The sequence below is a fragment of the Cydia splendana genome, chromosome 7, assembly GCF_910591565.1.
Source record: "Cydia splendana chromosome 7, ilCydSple1.2, whole genome shotgun sequence".
In the NCBI taxonomy this organism is placed as follows: Eukaryota; Metazoa; Arthropoda; class Insecta; order Lepidoptera; family Tortricidae; genus Cydia; species Cydia splendana.
Window position 1 is genome coordinate 11,262,081 of NC_085966.1, and position 21,714 is coordinate 11,283,794.

Consider the following 21,714-nt stretch of genomic DNA (forward strand, 5'->3'; position numbering starts at 1 on the left):
TACAGGATTAAAAAAATGGATACTAGGCAAGTGGAAAAAAATGCCACTGGTCAAAAGTTCCAAATAGTCAATTTTATAACCTAAGAAGGGACTCAGATAATTTTTGACCAGTTGCGAATTTGTCCACCTAATAGGCACTATTCCCGAAGATTTCAAGTAACAATTAACCTATTGATAAAAGTTATCTACTTTCTATGTGCGATTATTTAAATATATTGAATGTTGATCAACTTACTCTTCGACGGGAATGATAGCGTCCAGCACATACGTGTCTTCAGCTGTAGTTGTAGCAGGGGAAGATACTTGTCTCGTTTGCCGTACGTTAGCGCGATGGTCGCATTTCACATTAATGTCTAGTTCTTTGCATTCGCGAGTACCTGAATTAAAAGAAAAAAAAAACATATAAGTTTCAAGTATCACAGTCAGAGAGATTTTCCTTAAGTCCTGTTTATACCCAAAACAATGAAGCAATAGAAGAAAACTGAGAATACAGATTCCTCTTTCCACAAATTTCCAGTTCAATCGATTTCTATTGCTACAGAATTTTTAGCATAAAAGATTTGTACATTCTTTTCTACGAAAATACGAATAGGGATTTGATATTTACCATCAATAGCATAAGAGCAGAAGTTCCAGTCTCTGTTGAGCTGGTTGATAGCACTGCGAACCTTCTGTCGCAGTACGGCTTGTCCAGCATCGTTGCAAAGTACGGAACTCGGGAACAACATTGAAATTTTGAAGACTCGCTGTGCCGGATTTGCCGCTGCAAAATTAACAATCAAATAGTTCAAAAGTTTATCAACCACTAGTCAACAAATAAACGTAATATGTCTTGAAATATTCTTACGTGAGCAAGCAGGGTAAACCATTGGCAGAGTCGGGTTGGTGGTAGGTCTCCAGAAGCCTTCAGCACCGCAAGTGTAGAATGGCGGTACAGGTTGCGAGAATCGAAGGCCATCGCGACAGGCAATCTCGCACACCTTGAACTGACCTCCTGCACCCCAGTCTCGGCAAGACTGGTATCCTCCAAGCGGGTCCGCCAATGGAGGACAGAATTCAGCTGAAAATATGAAAATAGTTCAATAAAATTATTAATTACGAATACGACGCACGTAAAATAAAATAAAACTTGCGGTACTTACATAAAACAGTAACCTTAAAAGTGCAAGTGGCAGCATTACCAGCTGCGTCGTAAGCAACATATGCAATGTCATAGTCTCCCCAAGCAAGGTTCTGGCCTGGCTTGTGACCATTCTTCTCTACTACTTTAACGACGTCCACGTTGTCACTGAACGCTGGTGCGTCCCAACTGACGATAGAAGTTCCGTTCTTCGCAATAACCCACAGATCGCCAGGACAGCGCTCGACGCGTGGCGGCTCTTTGTCTACTTGTAACTGTTGGCATTTTCCACCCGTATAACCATTGGGGCATACTCTCTGTCCACAGTGAGAAGGTACAATTCTCTCAACTCCTCCTATAACGTCTTCATATCCGGCCCAAGTAAGTACAAGTCCGCTGTAAAGGACTGGCTCCGTTCTGCAGTCGCGTACTTGTTTCTGAATTTCGTTGGTAACGTCTAGAGCGCGGTTCCAGATTTGTACTTTAGTGAGGTGGCCTTGGAAGCCTGATTCGGTATACGACTTTGGATTGTCTGATTGAGGCTTTCCTAATGTAACCCAAACACTGAAAATGAAAACCGAATAAGTATACATATAGGTATACACTGTGGAATTCAAACGAAGCAAGAAGAATTTTATTATAAGAAATGCGTCTTGAAAAACGTTTTACGTACTATTGCGGTAGTGTTCGTCCACTGCCATATCCTTCAATCTTGCTGGCAATCAATCCTTCAGTGATCAGCGTCAATTCACCACCGTTACTGCCATCCCAGACGATAGCCACATGGTGCCATTGTCCATCATTCACCGTAGCGTACTCTCCGAAACTAAGATACACATCTTGAAGTTCAGGGAACAAAGATACTTGGACACCGTTCGAGTGCGCCTGGATGATGGATCTTCTGTTTAGGGCTATGTGAGAATTGCTGTAAAAAGTATAAAATGTAAATGAAATGAACACAGAGGACAATTTGTAAGTGTTTCATGAAAATATTGTCCAAGAGAAACAAAAGACATAAATATACCTAACGCTGTACGCCGTGAAGAAAACGCCTCCTTCATCTTGTTGCGTATATTGTACCCACATAGCAATTGTTAAACTGTCAGTTGATCCAGTGTCAAATGGCACTACTTGAGCGGCGCTTGAACGTAATGGGTCGCTGAAGTACAGGTCGTAGTCCACGCTTATAGCTAAAAAATAAAAAAAAAATTAAAACATGGGTCGAAAGGTTACTTTAAAAAAACTAAAAAGTAAGCAAAATAAGTTATTTACATTTTCTGCAGTCGTCTCCAGTAAGATTGAATGGACATTGGCAGTAGAATCTTCCAGGTAAATCGATACAGGTCGCTGAAGGCGGGCACGAGTTTTCTTTGCAGTCGATTATGTCTTCATCGCAGTTCTTTCCCTTAAAACCAGGTGCACAAATGCAAGAATAGCCTTCTCCATTATCAACGCACGTAGCTCCATTCTGGCAAAGTCCAGCTTCGCAGGCGTCAAATTCGTATTGACATCCGATACCGGTGTAGTCGGCAGAGCAAGTGCAGTTGAGGCCAGAACCAAAGTCTTGACATTTTCCACCGTGCATGCAAGGGCTGCCGATGCACCTTTCAGGAGCTGTTTCACATTGTTTTCCGTCTGTGCCACTTGGACATCTGTAAAACATATTTTGGTTAAGTACCTAAATAAATATTAAAGCATACAATGGCACGTTGAAGCAAAACAATTTAAAAGGAGAAAAGAAAATATAACTTACACGCAGAAAAAGTCTTGGAAAAGATCAATACAGTTGGCATTGTTTTGACAAGGTCTGTTGACGCAGTTTCCAATGTCATATTCACAACGATGTCCAGTCCATCCGGGGTGACATGTGCACTTATAGCTTCCAATTTCATCTTGGCATGTACCGCCATTGAAGCAGGGATCCGATGCGCAATCATCAATGTTGGTTTCACACGTCTCTCCAGTAAATCCTTCATTGCACACACACTGGTACTTATTATCTAAATCAATGCAACGTTCTGTGCCGATCGGGTTGCAAGGTTCATTCAAGCATTCATCGATAGCCGTTTCACATTGCAAGCCAATAAATCCGGGTCGGCATTTACAAACGAATCCTTCTAATTGGTCCGCGCATGTGGCACCGTTCTGACAAGGGTCAGACGCGCAATCGTCAATCGTGTGTTGACATCTCTTTCCGGTATAACCGGCTTCGCAGTTGCAAGTGAAGTCGTCAATGCCATCAATACATTGGCCACCGTTCTCACAAGGGGAAATGACGCATTCGTTGATATTAATGTCACATGATGGACCGCTCCAACCTGGATCACAAATGCATTGATGGACAAAGAGTTTGTCGACACAAATGCCGTGTTTGCATGGCTCATTCGAGCAAAGGTCTATTTTTTCATGACAGCGTTTTCCAGTGAAGCCCGGCGGGCAGGCACAGCTGAAGTCGTTTACTAAGTCTGTACAAGGAGCACCAAGGAGACAAGGCTTTTCAATGCAGTCATCAGTGTTTGTTTCGCAGAGCTGACCTTCCCAGCCTGGCAAGCATTCGCACTTGAATCGGCCCTGTTGAAGTGCTATGCAAGATGCGCCATTACTGCAAGGATTTCCATTGGCCGAGCAAGGATCAATCTGAAATACAAAATGATTAGAGAAGATTCAAGAAGAATATTTTCTAAAATAGAGACAATAAGTAATCAATAGTATGGCATACCGTAATGTCACAGTCAATGCCAGTATAACCAGATCTACACAAACAGGTATAGTTGTCATATCCAGGTTCGTCCTTGCACATAGCTCGTTCTGGACACGTGTCGTTTCTGCAATCGGACTTTTCTTCTTGGCAATTGATACCGCCATAACCAGGAGGGCAAGAACATCTATAGCCTTGGGGAAGGTCTGTGCATGTTCCTCCATTGTAACAAGGTTGACTTGCGCACTCATCTATATCAATTTCGCACCTGCGTCCTGAAAAGCCAGCTGGGCAGTAGCATTGGACACCATGGCCTTTAGGTACACAGAGGCCGCCGTGTTGACAAGCGCTGTTAGAACATTCGACTGGTAAACATTCCTCTAGTCCAGTAGTTCCAGTTCCTACAGTCTTCATGTTAGTCGGGCATTCCATGCAAGATGTCTGTCCTACCAAGTTTTGATAGAAATTCCTTGGGCATTGAGAGCATGGGGCTAGTCCTGTTGGAGAGTAAGTTCCGGGAGCGCATTTCGCTCTACATCTATCTCTACCTGGCGCAGCGGGCTGGTAGGTGAACGTATTTACAGGGCAAGCTTGACAGTCTTTGAATCCACCTGGTGGGGGCTCTGATGTGTAGCTATTTCTTGGACATTCCAGACACGGCACTAGACCTGTTGGCGAGTATGTACCATATCCGCACACGGGTATACAATCAGTAACTTCCTTTGAACCCTCTTCTCTTGTGAAAGTTCCTTGCGGGCATTTGAGGCATGAGCCTTGGCGGGCTTGATTCTGGAAGTATCCCCGTGGGCACATTGTGCAAGATTTCTGTTTTTCACCAGCGAAGGTTCCAGCAGGGCAATGTACTGTAAATAAATATTCTAGTTATAAATACATTTCTACAACTGATTATAACATTATTAAAATTTAAGATTGTGTTACTTACAGCATCTTGGAACGTCATTAGTATCCATATTTAGTACTTCACCAACACTACAAGTGAATCCTCTCGAAATAGAACTTCTGATTGCGCGCAGTGGCGGACATTGATTTCCGATAGACGAGACATTAAGTACCGGTTCAATTAAGGCACTAGCATATGGCACAGATAAATCGAATATCAAATTTAATGTAGAGCCACATAAATCGTACAGCTGTGTTTGTCTGATTGCTGGGATGATGGCGAGAACGAAGTCCATTTTCACTACATTCTCATCAAGTAGGCTTGGCATAGCTTTTACGAATGTAACGTTGATATTAACGTTAACAGCTGAGCAACGTTGGCTAAGTCTTTCATTTAGAATATTATCATATTGTGCAAGTAAATCCTTGTATTGTGGCAGGCATGCGTTAGATACTGCACCGAGAGCTCGATACTGCACGCTGGCTACAACATGATAAGCCGCTTGTTGGGTATCTGAAAAAAAAGTTGTCATTCAAATAATTATTTATGTAAATTTGGCTTATTGGCACACACGCAGTCAATCTGGTTTTATCTAGGTTAAACTTACTTTCCGACACACAATCTGGTACGACAGCTGTTGGGGCCCATTGACGTTTGGTTTCACAGACGAAGGTCTTTACAGGTTCTCCATCAGTAAATCGGAAGCCAGGACTGCAAGTGGCTATGCACTGAATTCCTCGGTCTCCAGGAAGGCAGTTCAGAGCACCATTGGCTGGAGGAGTCAGTTCCCAATCTACACAGGGTGTAGCTTGGACAGACACCTAAAAAGATTAAAAATCGGCTTTAAAAACTCAAATCGACGTCACAATCATAGGAATATATGTACATATAAATTCAATTAATCAATATTATACCTGGAAATGACATTGGGCCTTGTTTCCATACTTGTCTGAGGCAACAACAGTGACATTTTCGTAGCCACGAATTGGAATGACGGCTCTATCTGGAATAAACTTCAAGAAAACTTCACCAGATGCATCTGAAGCGTTAATCCTTTTCCTAGTTTCATTGAAATTGACCGCATAACTGTCTTGTTTATCTACTAATTCAATCACGTAGCTCTGCGGGCAACTTAGTTTTGGTGGTGTATAGTCTGGCACTGTAATGTTTACTTCGCATATTGCGACATTGCCATCATAGTCGAAAGCGACATAACGCACTACCATGTTGTGGAATACTTGAATGGGTGTTTTGAAGTGTTGTGGAGTGACTTCTAATCGAGCAATAGCACCAGAGTTATCAGTAGCGGTTGGTTCCGTAAAATTGACAGGCAAGAGTCCTCCGTTTACATCTGTTTGAACAACTATTGGTTGCTGGGGACAGTTTTGGAAAACTGGGGGCTCATTATCTGAAAAAAAAAAAAACAATAATAACTAAAACACTTGCATTGCAGGTCAAATGAAGAGATGTACTTTGGAGATATATTACTGAACGTGAAAAATAATGTTAAATTAATGTCAACTTACCAACACAGGGAGAATATCCATAATCGTAACCCAACAATGGCTCTGCGGTATTATCGTCGCAACCCATAAGCTCAAACTTCAGACACGCGTTGTCCATAAAGCTGATAATACCCAAAATAACAAATCTGGCTTGTACATATTTAGGCAACGTAATCATGGCCAATTCCCCGTAGTTTCCTGGATCTCTCATAGTAAGGTTGAAATTCGGGAAATACACGACGTAATTTTCGTTTTCGGCTTGTTTGTAGAAGAAGCGGATCTCAGTAGGGCGGCCTACAATATCTGAAGTTACAACACCCTTGACAAGAATAGCCTTAACTCTGTAAACTTTACCCAGGTCAACGCTAACATATGTAAATGCTTCTTGTTTTCCACACCAACCGGTTACTGAGTTGAGCCTGACATTTCTAGCCTCATAGTTGGGTCGTTCTGATGTAGCATTGATAGCCGAGTCGGGTATTCTGCCTGATGCTAATCCGAGTGGCCTGATGACTTTGCATTCTGGTTCGCGGATGCACGTAATAGGTCTGGGATTAATTAAAATGTATCCTGGTCGGGAGCAGCCAAACAATACTTCTGAGCCTTGTTCATAGCTTCTTGCAATTTGGAAGCCATCAGCAGGTCTGCCGGGGTCTTCGCAGACAGGTCCTTCGCATCTTAAATCGCCGAAGTCCCAAATGCCATTAGCTTGGCACCTGACTACATTGTCATGTTTGCTTGTTTGTCCAGCCAGTTTAAACGTATTTTGGCATCCGAAGAAGAAGGAACTTTGGTATCTAGTGTCAAGATATTGGCCATACTCTGCACCAGGTGTAGGCATTGGGACACCGCAGTCTTTTCTTGGGCATTGGGGTTGAGCTCCAGACAGCCAATATTCCGGTAGACCCTGTAAAGAAAGCAGATATGTTACTGTTGAAATATGTCCTCGAAAGTTTTTTATAATGTATATAATTCAATTGTTTAAAATTAAACTGGTACCGGTTTGGGATCATAAACACACTGTCTAAACGATGACGTGATCGTGTTTCTTAGTTGACGTCCAGGCGAAGTGCAAGTGATTGTTACGTTGTCTCTATATGGCAGAAGAACACTTTCGGGATCGTCTCTGATAACCTTTAGTCCATCATTCTTATCATCAGAAAGAGTTACACAGCGTGCATCTGTAAAACAAAAATAAATGTAGTTTAAATACTTTGCTCAATAGCAAACAAGATGAATAGGTCTTTCATTTGAATCATTTGTAATACTTAGTAGGTATTTAGCTTACATTGACACTCTGGAGCCGTTCCGTTCCAGGTACCACTGGATGTGCAGAGAAGTGACGAGAACCCAGACATTACGTATCCGAAATCACATTGGAACTGAACAATGTCACCAAAATGATATGTGGATTTTGTAGAAAGAAGTTTTCCATTCTCAGGAGCGGTCTGCGGCGGGCACATAACCGGCACACAGGATTTGTTTCGTTGATAGGTGTCACCATCACGTTCCCCAGTTTCAGATTTCTCGATACTGAATCCAGCAGTTCCGTTCGAGGCGTATAGTTCGTAACCAATGTTACAGGCGCAAGAGTAGTTTCCAGGTCTGAAAAAAAAGAGTCAGTAAGTTACGTATAGTCATATCTGATGGCCTATATTTAGAAGTGGGTGGATAAAGACCTAACTGTTATATATGTAATATGGGGTAGACCTAAGTTTACATGCGCCGACTAGAGGGTAGTCAAACATTTCTGTATGTCAGTTTGTCAGTTCTGAATTACACACGATTGAGCTAGCCCGGTGTTTCATTGCTGCTCCTGGATATACCTGAAGGCCCCTTCTAGTTACATACATAATAATCTGGCGACGAGTCGTGATCGAATCAGCGAGTGCGCGAACGTAGTTGAGTGACTTGAGTGATATCTTGTGCGAACAGAATGGCAAAAATGTCGGTTGGCAAGATGGACGCGTTTGATCGGAACAAAGATAATTGGGCGACGTATATAGACAGGCTGGAGCAGTATTTTATAGTAAATGATGTGCAAGATGACCGCAAAGTACCATTATTAATTACCGCGATGGGAGCAGATAGCTACGATTTATTAGTGACCTTGTGTACTCCGACTAAGCCATCAGAAAAAACCTACAATGAACTTGTCAAACTTATGTCAAGTCATCTGCAGCCGCGGCCGAGTGTTTTAGCGGAAAGATATAAATTTCGTCAACGCAAGCAGTCGAAAAATGAATCGATAGCGGATTTTATTGCGGACTTGCAAAAGCTAACTAAATATTGTGAGTTTGGTACGTGGTTGGATGACAGCTTGCGAGATCAATTTGTGTGTGGATTGTATAATGAGACTATTCGAATGCGGTTATTTACGGAAAAAGACCTGAAGTTTGCTAAGGCTAAGGGATTAGCAATAGCGATGGAGGCAGCAGAGGTTAATGCGGCAGCGGTAGAAAGTCGAGGTCGGTCATCAGGAAATGACGCCACGACGCCATGTTTTTCTATAAGCAACGACAAGCATTCAAATTTCAAGACGCCATTACGGAACACACGAAGTTATCCGAAAAGCGACGAGCAAACCAAAGTAGTTCGCAACGAAGTTAACCGATGGAGGCCGAACGGACAGCGGCCGAACAATAGTTACCGGGGACCTGTGACGTCGAGATCAGCTGACGGCAACCGCGCGCAAGTAGGTCAAGGACAAGGGACGTGCTCAGCGTGTGGTGGTGCGCATGCGGCTCAGACGTGCAAATTTCGACTTTATGTATGCCGTGTTTGTAATCAAGACGGACACTTGAAAAAAATGTGCCCGAGGTTGACGAAAGTTAACTACGTTGAGGATGAGTATTCGGAAGAGGAAACATATGACTTAGAGGTAAATCTTTCCTTTGTAAAAGAAGATAATTTCAGTAAATATAAACCCTATTATGTGACCCTAAATGTTAACAATCACGATATTAAGATGGAGATTGACACGGGTAGTGCTATAAGTTGTATTAGTCCAAAAGTTTATGAAAAATATTTTTCTAATTGTGAGCTTAAACCGGGTCACCTAATATTAAGATATTATTCGGGGGAGAAAGTTCGTCCGTTGGGTAGATTGAAGCCACTAATTAAGTATAAGGATCGCTCAATGCCGCTCGATTTGTTTGTTATAGAGGATGGTAAAACTAATTTACTAGGCAGACAATGGTTAGTTGAGTTAGGAATTATTAAGGTTTCGTTCGAGTCAGACTTGATTAATTATGTAAAAACATCGAGAGATTTTAATTTGTCAAATTTCAGTTCCAGGTTTAAGAGTGTGTTCTCGGAGGGCCTGGGGAGGTACAACGGCGGGCTAGTGTCACTGCGAGTGCGGTCGGACGCGCATCCCGTGTTTCTACGCGCGCGCCCCCTGGCGTACGCGCTGCGCGAGCCGGTGGAGCGCGAGCTGGAGCGGCTGGAGCGCGACGGCGTCATCACGCCCGTCGAGACCTCCGAGTGGGCGACACCTATCGTACCGGTGGTCAAGTCTGACGGAACTATACGCATCTGCGGAGATTACAAGATAAGTCTTAATAAACATTTAGATGTGGACCGTTTTCCTTTGCCTAGGGTCGAAGATTTGTTTACAAAATTGCATGGAGGTCAAAAATTTAGTAAAATTGACCTCTCTCAAGCATATGCACAATTGGTGCTGGATGATACTGCCAAATACACTGTGATTAATACGCACAAAGGTTTATTTAAATACAACCGGTTGATTTACGGTTTATCCTCGAGTCCAGGCATTTTCCAAAGGATTCTAGAACAGATGTTTGCAGATTTGCCGAAAGTGGGTGTGTTCCTAGACGACGTAGTCATTACGGGCGAAAATGACAAGGAACACATAGAAAACCTTTATAGAGTGTTTGAAAGGCTCGAGAAATACGGTTTAAAGATTAAAAAAGATAAATGTTCTTTCCTGGCCAATTCAATTACCTATTTAGGTTATGTAGTCGATAAAGAAGGACTCCACACCTGTCCCAAGAAGGTTAGAGATATTTTGAATGTAACAACGCCTAGTAACGTGTCCGAGTTACGTTCTTTTCTTGGAATGGCGATGTACTATGCGAAATTTGTGAGAAATATTAGCACAATACTGACACCCTTATATGACTTGCTAAAAAAAAATGTTAAATTTGAGTGGTCGCAGTCTTGTCAGGAAGCTTTAAATAAGGTTAAACGATTGTTGGCTTCCAGTGAGGTGCTGGCCCACTACTCGCCAGACCTCCCACTGATTCTGACGACAGATGCGAGCAGCGTGGGCGTGGCCGCCGTGATATCGCATGCATGGCCGGACGGTACGGAGCGCCCCATAGCCTACGCTTCGAGAGTATTGAACAGCGCGGAGAAGGCATACTCACAAATAGAACGAGAGGGACTTGCCATTATTTATGGAGTAAAGAAATTCCACCAATACTTGTACGGCCGCAGATTCATTTTGAGGACCGACCACAAGCCGTTGGTGACGATCTTCGGAGACAAAGCCGGGATACCGGTGATGGCGGCCAGTCGCATGCAGAGATGGGCAATTATTTTAGGCGGCTATCAATATGATATTGAGTATGTACACACTACTAAAAATGGAGCTGACGCCCTCTCTCGACTACCGCCGCACAGGCCCGATAGTAATCAGACCAGTGAGGAAATAACATATCTGAATTTCGTACAAAACTTTTTGCCCCTTACCAGCCAGGACGTCCAGAAAGCGACGGAGAAAAATATTATTTTAAGGCAAGTACTTACATACATTAGAGGAGGGTGGCCAGCATCTTCTACTAGCGAAGAATTAAAACCATTTTTCTCCAGAAGGCACGAACTGTATGTCGAAGGTGGCTGTGTAATGTGGGGTTATCGTATGGTAATTCCAGAAAACTTAAGAGCCAATATTTTAAAGGAATTACACAGCAGTCACCAAGGTATGGTCAAGATGAAGAGTGTTGCTCGTAGTTTCGTTTGGTGGCCAAATATCGATAGTGATATAGAAGCGATGAGTCGAAACTGCGCTATTTGCGCTGTGGAGGCTTGTGCACCACCCCGAGTTAAATCTCAACCCTGGCCGTACTACTCGGAGCCCTGGAGTAGGCTTCATGTGGACTTTCTGGGACCTTATGAAGGTAGGACTTTTTTTATTTTGATCGACTCAACCACCAAATGGATTGAGGCTTTCCTAATGACCAGGACAACAGCAAAGGCAGTAATTAAGGTGTTGCGGGAGACTTTTGCGAGGTTCGGACTGCCAAAGGAAGTCGTGTCAGATAACGGACCGCCGTTCACAAGTCAAGAGATGGATGAATTTATGAGATTAAATGGAATAACACATACATTTACAGCACCATATCACCCAAGTTCTAACGGGGCCGCAGAAGGTGCAGTTAAGTTGTGTAAAAGAGCTATAAAAAAAGCTATAAGAGAAAATCGAGACATAGAGGAGACATTACAAACTTTCTTACTGAATTACCGTAACTGTGAGCAAGGTACTACGGGAGAAACTCCAGCTATGTTACTACAGAAACGACGACTTCGTTCTAGATTGGACCAATTAAAGCCTACCTGCGCAGTTGAAAAGAGAGTCCATCGCGCTCAACATAAACAGATCGAATCAGCAGGAGGTATTTTACCTAATCAAATGGACGAAGGGGACCCAGTATGGGTACAAGAATATAACGCGAGGGATAAGTGGGTACCGGGAACAGTATCAAAAGTAACGGGTTCTCGTAATTACGTAGTGACAAAGGAAAATGGTACCACATGTAGTAGACACTTAGATCAATTAAAGTCGCGATATGCGTATTGTTTGCCAAGCTCTAGTCCGTCAGATAGCACCCCGCAGGTGTCACCCTTGCGCGCGTCGGTGCCGCCGCCGCGCTCCCCGGCCGCGCCCGCCCCCGCGCCGCCGGCGCCCGCGCCCGCGCCCGCGCCGCTAGCGCCACCTGCCGCGCCCGCATTGACACTAGCCCCGGCCCCAGAATTGAAACGCATTAGAAAACCACCTGTGCGTTTTGGTTTCGAAATAGATTAAATTAAATAACGCTAAGCTGTTAATATTTAATAATTATTGTATACTTTGTTTTTCTTTATATACCTAGTTAGTAGTACATACTTAAGACAAACTTATTATGTTATTAAAATTAAATACTTTGCTCTTAGGGAGTTACCGCTGTTAACTGTATTGTTTAAATAAGTTAATGTTTAAGATTAGTAGTATAAATTAAGAAGGGGGGTGTTATATATGTAATATGGGGTAGACCTAAGTTTACATGCGCCGACTAGAGGGTAGTCAAACATTTCTGTATGTCAGTTTGTCAGTTCTGAATTACACACGATTGAGCTAGCCCGGTGTTTCATTGCTGCTCCTGGATATACCTGAAGGCCCCTTCTAGTTACATACATAATACTAACGAAAATACCGTTGAAAGTCGGAGGCTTGAATTAGTTTTACTAGTAGTACTAATAAATGTGCGTGAAGTGGCATGGGTATTGCTTGTTAGGAGAGAGTAATACTTACGTGTTAATACATTTCTGCTCGCATCCTCCGTTATTTTCACTACATTCGTTAATGTCAGCACAGTCCAATCGTGCACAACCCATAACTTCCAGTTTTAAACAAGGGGCGCCGACGTAGTCTTGAATTTTGAATTTGACGTATTGCGCTTCTATCGGCATTGGTAAATTCAGGACTGATAGGGTTGGTTCCAAAATGCGGAATTCTACAGCGGTGCCATCGGGATTTGTGTAGTCTTTGAAAACATCCGTTAAATCATTCGTGTACTGTATTCTTATAGCTGAGGTGAACGCAATGTTGCCGTCGGCTCGCATGACGCTCATGGTCCTGAATCCTCTAATGATTGTTGGTGCTCTTAAATCAATCAGAACCCAGTTGGCTCCTGCTTCCAAGTTATTACCGCACCATCCTCCTCCATTATTCAAGCGTACCATCTAAAATTAAAAACAACAGTTATTAAACAATGCACACCAATGCAAACATGCAATTATTAAGTTGTCATTGAATTAACAATGTTTTGCTTCAGTCCTTTTGTATCACGTCTCACAATCTCGTCGATATTGCCGTTAATTGACTGGGAATATCTATCAAAATTTATAATTTGTATGCTACATACTTATATGTATTCTATAACATGAAAAATTTATCTACGGTTAAACTTACCCCTTTGTGATAACCAGGTTCTGGAGTAGAAGTTGTTATTGATTCATCAGGTACAGCACCATTGATTAGACCCAAATCCCCAACAGGTCTGCAGTCCATGCTTGGAGCAAATCCTGGGCGACAAGGGCAATAGAATCCACCTTGAGTGTTCTTACAATCCGTAGAAGCTGCATCACATTGGCTGATCAGGCATTCATTGACGTCATCACATGTTGGCGGTGCATCGAATTCTTGATTTGGTCCACATTTTAGTACGCTAGGTCCAGTGAGTTTATATCCTGAAAATATAGATTGCAGTAATATTTAACTTGCTCAAGATTGGAACTTATTTGTTTTGGATTTGATAGTTCAGTAGGTAAAGTTACCTTTGAAACATTGTACACGCGCTTCATCGCCATACATGTAAACCCTCGTTTGGTCAACAATGAAACCGTTTTTGATTTCAGGGAACTTTGGGCACAGAGCCTTTGAGCAAGTAGGCACGTCACCGGACCATGTTCCGTTGCTCATACAAAGAAGCACTGGTTGACCTGATCGGACGTACCCTGGCTCGCACTCGTAACGGACAATAGTACCGTAGCTGCGGCCACCACCGTTGAGAATGGTCACATTTGCGTGAGAAACATCTGGTAGGGCTACGCATTGAGACGCTAGAAAAAGGAAAATACTCCATTATAATTCGTCAGTCATGAATTAATTCAATAGTATATCCAATATTAAATTTTATTTACCGAGACAGGTTGGTGTCCTTTCCCATCTGCCATCAGACAAGCAAGATATCCTTTCAATTGGCTGTCCAGTGGGGAAAGCAAATCCGGCATAGCACTGGTAAGTTGCAACACCACGATAGGTAACATTGGTTGAGCCGATTGAGAAACCATTATCAATTTGTGGGACTGGGCCGCAATAAACCTCTGTAAAATTAGAACATTAAGGTTAATGCTTATAAAAACTAAAAACATTGTCAAGAATAAGTAAGACATGTTCAAAATATTGTTTACCTTGGCAACTAGGAATGTATGTAGTCGACCATTTTCCTCCATCAAGACACTTTGTAGTGATTCGAGACTTTCCAGTAGCAAACTCTTGACCAATCGGACACGAGAAGGTCACGACTGTTCCAAAGGCGGTATCTCTGTTTGATGCTAAAGCACCAATGCCGGATTTCAGTGGTGGGCAATCTGAAAAAAGTAAAAGCAAAGCGTTAATAACAATTTCGATTATTTCAGTGTAAAAATAGAAAAAAAAGGACAAGCTGTAGTAGTAACATACCTGCTGAGAATGTCGCCTTCCATCCGGGTCCATTATGCAAAGCATCAGACACGAACCGTATTAACATTTCTCCGCTGGACGCAGTTAATGTAATCCTTGGTTTGACAATGAAGCCATTATCCGAATGTAATCTCAAACCACTAGTGCTTGCTCCGTCAAAAACTTGTACAACATCAGACGGATGAATGTTGAACTCATCAAATTTCAGGGAAAGCGGCCCACCATTCGGGTTCTTTATCCTAAATAAACATTCTTGATTGTTCGGATAATTGCCAAGTCCGTATGCAGGCGACGTAAGTGTACCGTTAGCTGCGATAATAGTTGCTTTGCAGCCTTGAGAGTATCTCATATTGAAGCCTTTTTTAGAATCACCTAGGCTCGTACGGAAGTACATGTAGAGGTGATTTGTAGTTGATACAACTACTTTCTGATTTTCCTCACCAGGTCCGGTTAACCTAGCAAGTACGGGACTAGAGGGAGTGTTTCCATCCTTAACAACAATGTAATCTCTATTCATACCTAGCTCTAAATCTTCTATTTCCAACGAAATTATTCTTCCGGCTTGTGCTTCAATAATGTACATACATTCTAAGCCTCCAGGGTAACCAGTCGGATAGCCAGGCGATGTCAATACTTGACCTTGTGGAGTGGCCCTAAGAATACCACCACAATTCGATGACTCAGTCTTCCAAGAGGCACGGAAGCCTTTTCTTTCTACAGATCCGTCTGTGCTGAATTTAATTATCATAAAGTTGGAAGCGGAAACAAATAATTTGTTCGATATGTCTTGTTTCCCTGATAATGTTGCTAGATTTACAGATTTATCTTCTGTTCTTCCGCCGACTAAGATTTGAACAGTGTCAAAGGTTTTTTCAGTTTCGAATTCCTGGAACTGCAGATGTATGTTTTGACCTTGTGGCCCTTCCAAGGTCCACTTACAATCGCTGAAAGCAGGATATTTATGGGGATAGTTTGGACTTTCTAATACATCTCCGCTGCTGGCCATGTAGAAATGACATTCGGCAGCACAGTCCATTTCATCGGAAGCATCACCACAATCATCTTGCTTGTCACATTTGAAGGCTGCATTAATGCATTTTCCGTTGGAACAATGGAAGGTTCCTGAAACGCAACACAATTGTTTTGAGAATCGCATTGTTTACTTAAATAAAGATTGGTTCCGCTTTATTAACCAAAGCTTAACCTTTCGTCTGTGTTTGTTTAGGATCCTGCACACAATTTTCAGTTTCCTTTTTGGCATTTTTTGAATAACGTTTTTTTTTGCTGTATATTATACCTACAACTGAGGTTGGAATCCTCGATTTTAGTATCCCACAAACATACGAAATATTTACTCGGTTTTTAGTTACTTTTAAACTCACCAGAAGGGCAGGCATTAGCTCTGCACATGAAAGGTAGAAGACTTTCACATGTTGTAAGCTCCCAGGATTGGCTGTCAGCTGTGACATGGACGTCAACGCATTCTCCATCTTTAGGATTAGGTTGCCTTAGATCCCAGAAGCCTGCATACTGAGAGACGAGAGTGCCAGCAGCAGACTCCAGAGTGTTCGTCCTGAGGTCATCGACGGTCGCAAGTCCCAGCCAGTAGTGGTTGTTGCTAGGGCTAGCCGGCACCATGCTCGCTGTCATGTTGTTTTCCGTGTAGGTGTCTACGACCATAAGTTCGCTGCCGTACCTGTAAATTTGCGTAGTGGAATCTCATTATCTTGTCACTAAAAGAGTTCTACGACGATATTGACGATCGATATGTCGCAGTCGGATCGTATAATCCGCCGTATTACATTACGGCTAGCCGTTTTCAAAAACAGGGGCGTTTTGAAATGCGGCGGTTTAACGATTAGCCGGATTGAATGCGGCTGAATGAGAATCCGCCGGAATGTATTCGGCGCCATACGTTCTTCAACACGGCTAGCCGTAATGTAATACAGCGAGTCATTAGCCGCCGCTTTGACAGTTTTTAGTTCCCATTTTTAACACCCGTGGCGCTGCTTGACAAACGCTGGGGTGTCCATCAAATCTGGAGTTCGTCGGACTGTTTTTTTTCAAAAAACATTTCTTTCGCAACTTAACTAGACGGAGCCCCGCTTCGCGGGGCTCCTATTTCTGAGCGGTTTGCCCTTCGGGCATCTGAAGCTACCTAACGAACCTAACCTACCTACCTATTGATTTAGTGAGACGTCCGTGAAAACATTACACTTTGGGGAAAAAAGCGTAGGTAGGTAAGTAGGTTAGGTTCGTTAGGCTTCAGATGCCCGAAGGGCAAACCGCCCAGAAATAGGAGCCCCGCTTGCGGGGCTCCGTCTATTTAAGTTGCGAAGGAAATGTTTTGGAAAATAAACACCTGTAGTGCGGTGGGACCATGGTAAAAATAAATTAAATTGCAAACATTGTCAAACTCCGGTTACGTAGGCGACCGAAAGAACTGGTCACTCTACAATCTAAAATAGTAGTACGATGCGGCTAAACGTTGGCCGCCTTATTGAAGAACGTATCGCAATGACAATCCGGCTAATCGTCGAACCGCCGCATTTCAAAACGCCCCTGTTTTTGATAACGGCTAGCCGTAATGTAATACGGCGGATTATACGATCTGACTACGACAGATACATTAACCAAGATGTAAGTACTTGGTAACAATTTGTGTTTTTTGGATATCTTTCATGATTGTAAATAATCAAAGATGAATTATTTCATTTTCCTAATGGTTATATAAGTCACTAATTTATAAATGTATGTAATCCACTCACTATCAGTGTAATATATTCAGCACTAAAAATAACACACAACACTCTTATGTGTGTACAAAATATAATTTTACTAACCTTCGACATAAGTCTGCCGCTTTCTCCCAGGAATGCCTGATGTTGAAAAATTTGTAACAGTGTAATCCTTTTAGCTCCCATCCTGAAAATAAATACAAAAATATTTTAGTTTGCTTTGTGACGTACAAAGGCTGTTACATTTTAAAAGCTATTTCGTGTTAATGTTCCCGATTGAAGACATCGCACGTATAGTATCTACTACTTGTGAACACATGTAATATGTAAAATACTTGTCTATCGGTCTCATACTGCCATGGATAAAAATTCAATTTTCCTAAGTCTAGATAGGCAGTCTATAATTTTGTCCCAGTTGCTGTCGAAATGGGCGGACCTTGGAATATGTAAAATATGTATTTCAAGAGAAACGTCACTAAATAAAAAAGTGTGGGAACTACCAACAAATTGTTGTGATAGTCACTTTTCTATCCGCGTTCGTTTTCCCATTATAAAAACAAACAACAAGCTTGTCAGCGAACTCGTGAGAGGCAAGCTTAAAAATGTTTGAAAAAAACTGGCGGGTTAGCATGCCGCGTTATCTATTATCTTTCACTGTCGTAAATAAGCGGAATGAAGAAGAGTCGATTTGCAGTTTCCATACAAAATTGTGTTTACGTTGTATTTGGTCTCATCCGCATTTTGCAATACGCCTCTATGTCTATGAAAACTTGAAATTTGAAAATGGGTATAGCCGTAAAGCCGTATTGAATTTTCGAAGTTTGCACTAAATCTAAAATGAAGCACTATGCATGGAGCTTGAAATTTATTTGCCAATATATCCACTAATGTAATCTTCGTTGTTTTCGCACGTTAAATCGTTGTTTACTAGTTTTACTATCCGAAAATCAATTTCACGAAAAATTTACGCTTTGGGCCTGCGTAACCACATCCCAATTTATCAGGCCGATGGGTAAATCGAATGTGAACTACAGATTATACCAGTGTTGGGCATTCAAGAATAAAATCATTATTTGAATAAGAATTTGTAGGAATAAAATCATCTCGATTTTATTCCCGTCAAAAATATTCAAATAATTTTGGCCCGGAATAATTCGTATGAGAAAAAATTGAATGAGAATAACATATTCTTAATCAAATAAATATAATCATGATTTTTATTCGAAATAATATTCCACGAATAAAAATGTGGTCTGGGTACCGTATCGGTACTAATTACGTATAGTTAGGTAGATGTAATAGTAGTTAGTCTCTTGTCTAATTTATACCCATTTTATGGAATAAAATCTTACAAATCGACTGTCGCATAGTTTCAGTAACCGTATTATTTTTAATTTACTAACCAAATCATTAGGTAAATTTAGCTGTTCTGGGGGCCTAGCCAACATGCCAATCGCTTGCGCTGCAACAACGAAGCGCTTTCTGTCTCTATCACTCTTACATATTAATGCGAGAGAGACCGAGATAGCGTTTTGTTGTCGTAGCGCAAACGATTGGCATGTTGGCTACGAACCCAAGATGCCTAGCCAAGATGACAATTTTTGTTCTTAATTTAAAAACCAAATCATTAGGTCAATTTAGCAGTTCTGGGGGCCTAGCCAACATGCCAATCGCTTGCGCTCCAATAACGAAGCGCTTTCTGTCTCTATCACTCTTACATATAGTGCGATAGAGAGACAGAGATAGCGTTTCGTTGTCGTAGCGTAAACGTTGGCATGTTGGCTACGCTCCCAAGGTGCCTAGCCAAGATGCCAATTTTTGTTCTTATTTTATTAACCAAATCATTATGTAAATTTAACTGCTCTGGGGGCCTAGCCAAGATGCCAATCGCTTGCGCTCCAACAACGAAGCGCTTTCTATCTCTATCACTCTTACATATGTATTAGTGCGATACAGAGACAGAGATAGCGTTTCGTTGTCGTAGCGCAAACGATTGGCATGTTGGCTACGCACCCAAGGTGCCTAGCCAAGATGACAATTCTTGTTTTTAATTGAATAACCAAATCTTTGGGTACAATTTAGCAGTTCTGGGGGCCTAGCCAACATGCGAATCGCTTGCGCTCCAACAACGAAGCACTTTCTGTCTCTATCACTCTTACATATTAGTCCGATAGAGAGACAGAGATAGCGTTTCGTTGTCGTAGCGCAAACGTTTGGCATGTTGGCTACGCTCCCAAGGTGCCTAGCCAAGGTGGCAATTTGTGTTTTTATTTTAATAACCAAATCATTAGGTAAATTTAGCTGTTCTGGGGGCCTAGCCAACATGCCAATCGCTTGCGCTCCAACAACGAAGCGCTTTCTGTCTCTATCACTCTTACATATTAGTGCGATACAGAGGCAGAGATAGCGTTTCGTTGTCGTAGCGCAAACGATTGGCATGTTGGCTATGCAACCAAGATGCCTAGCCAAGATGGCAATTTTTGTTTTTAATTTAATAATCAAATCATCAGGTAAATTTAACCGTTCTTGGGGGCCTAGTCAACATGCCAATCGTTTGCGCTACGACTCGTAGCGCAAACGATTGGCATGTTGGCTAGGCCCCCAGAACTGCTAAATTGTACCCAAAGATTTTGTTATTAAATTAAAAACAAAAATTTTCATCTTGGCTAGGTACCTTGGGTGCGTAGCCAACATGCCAATCGTTTGCGCTACTACAACGAAACGGTATCTGTCTCTCTATCGCACTAATATGTAAGAGTGATAGAGGCAGAAAGCGCTTCGTTGTTGGAGCGCAAGCGATTGGCATATTGGCTAGGCCCCCAGAATTGCTAAATTGTACCCAAAGATTTGGTTATTAAATTAAAAACAAAAATTGTCAACTTGGCTAGGCACCTTGGGTGCGTAGCCAACATGCCAATCGTTTGCGCTACTACAACGACATGGTATCTGTCTCTCTATCGCACCAATATGTAAGAGTAATAGAGGTAGAAAGCGCTTCGTTGTTGGAGCGCAAGCGATTGGCATGTAGGCTAGGCCCCCAGAACTGCTAAATTGTACCCAAAGATTTGGTTATTCAATTAAAAACAAAAATTGTCATCTTGGCTAGGCACCTTGGGTGCGTAGCCAACATGGCAATCGTTTGTGCTACGACAACGAAACGCTGTCTGTCTCTCTATCGCACTAATTTGTAAGAGTGATAGAAAGAGACTATACGCAACTCTACGGAGCGTTAACGTTTGGCATATTGGCTAAGCACCCTGATCGGATGATAGAACTAGATAGTGTATAGCGGAACTCTTCAATGTGTACTGTACCTAAACTAAAGTAACAAATATCAATTCAATCCGACTTTTAAATAGAAGGGTGAAAATCAACTTACAAAATATAATCGATTGTACTACAAAAATTAACTTAATTCTAAATAACATTTTAATTGAATAAAACCTTATTTAGAATGGTCCCACTTCTAGAATAATTATTCTGTTTTTTATTCCGCATTTAAAATAAAAGTCACATGATTTATTCGCCTTAATTTTATTCTAAAATAACTAGTGCAAGAATTATTTTAATTCAAATCGATTTGAATAAGAATAACATTTCTGTTTTTATTCTTATTCTTATTCAAGTTAATTTTTGCCCAACTCTGGATTATACCGGCTTACATTGTTGATCAGTCAGACAAGTAGGTAGGTAAAAACGTTTCGCTAAATCTAGGCATTATACGAATAGTTACTCTAAATATTTGATGTTACAATCATTTTACTTTTAATCTATATTTTATGAGTTTCTAAATCTGCGTGAAACATTTATAGGTTAAATATGGATGTTATTTTGCTATCAGATTTTACACACGTAATTGCTTATTACCCAATCGACTGGGTATGTGGATTACTAAAAATATATTTAATAATTGAATTTAATAATTGATAAGAAAATAAATACATAAATGTTTTTCGGTGCTAACTAACTAACATTAATATTAGTTAGTTAATAACTAGGCTATAAAGGCTAACTTTATAGCCTAATAATTAACAACATTAGGACTTCATATTAAGGCATTTAAATCGGGTTTCGTTACAGTCGGCAGGCGACCCTATATGGGATTAACGATTTTGTTAGAGTTTAACCCTTATCATGGCAGAGGCGATTTAGTGACCACTTGCGGAACTTAAAACGTTTGCCCTATATTCAATGAGAAAGATTGATATTGAAATGAGAGATTCGGTATCCGGATAAGGGTTAAGAGCATAGAGCAACCGCCGTAGGTACTAGTATAAAAATCTAA

General features: G+C 41.6%; 2 protein-coding genes across 2 annotated transcripts in view; one reads left to right on the forward strand and one right to left on the reverse strand.

The window, feature by feature from the left end:
• LOC134792153 (uncharacterized) overlaps positions 1–21,714 on the reverse strand; it is a 115,987-nt gene that overhangs the window by 16,547 nt on the left and 77,726 nt on the right. The window contains exons 4-26 of the mRNA XM_063763374.1: positions 17,535–17,616; positions 16,074–16,387; positions 14,692–15,813; positions 14,421–14,600; positions 14,151–14,333; positions 13,785–14,069; positions 13,420–13,697; positions 12,760–13,190; positions 7,513–7,829; positions 7,224–7,405; positions 6,246–7,131; positions 5,634–6,127; positions 5,327–5,540; positions 4,762–5,232; positions 3,840–4,681; positions 2,874–3,757; positions 2,393–2,772; positions 2,145–2,310; positions 1,794–2,045; positions 1,143–1,684; positions 848–1,060; positions 608–763; positions 236–377 (exon numbers count right to left, since the gene is read on the reverse strand). Of these exons, the coding sequence (XP_063619444.1) occupies positions 236–377; positions 608–763; positions 848–1,060; positions 1,143–1,684; positions 1,794–2,045; positions 2,145–2,310; positions 2,393–2,772; positions 2,874–3,757; positions 3,840–4,681; positions 4,762–5,232; positions 5,327–5,540; positions 5,634–6,127; positions 6,246–7,131; positions 7,224–7,405; positions 7,513–7,829; positions 12,760–13,190; positions 13,420–13,697; positions 13,785–14,069; positions 14,151–14,333; positions 14,421–14,600; positions 14,692–15,813; positions 16,074–16,387; positions 17,535–17,616 (9,016 nt within the window). The remainder of the gene's footprint in view (positions 1–235; positions 378–607; positions 764–847; positions 1,061–1,142; positions 1,685–1,793; positions 2,046–2,144; positions 2,311–2,392; positions 2,773–2,873; positions 3,758–3,839; positions 4,682–4,761; positions 5,233–5,326; positions 5,541–5,633; positions 6,128–6,245; positions 7,132–7,223; positions 7,406–7,512; positions 7,830–12,759; positions 13,191–13,419; positions 13,698–13,784; positions 14,070–14,150; positions 14,334–14,420; positions 14,601–14,691; positions 15,814–16,073; positions 16,388–17,534; positions 17,617–21,714) is intronic.
• On the forward strand, positions 7,995–12,273 carry LOC134792300 (uncharacterized protein K02A2.6-like). The gene has a single exon (XM_063763570.1). It carries the CDS (start codon positions 8,161–8,163, stop codon positions 12,271–12,273), a length of 4,113 nt encoding a protein of 1,370 aa, XP_063619640.1. The 5' UTR covers positions 7,995–8,160.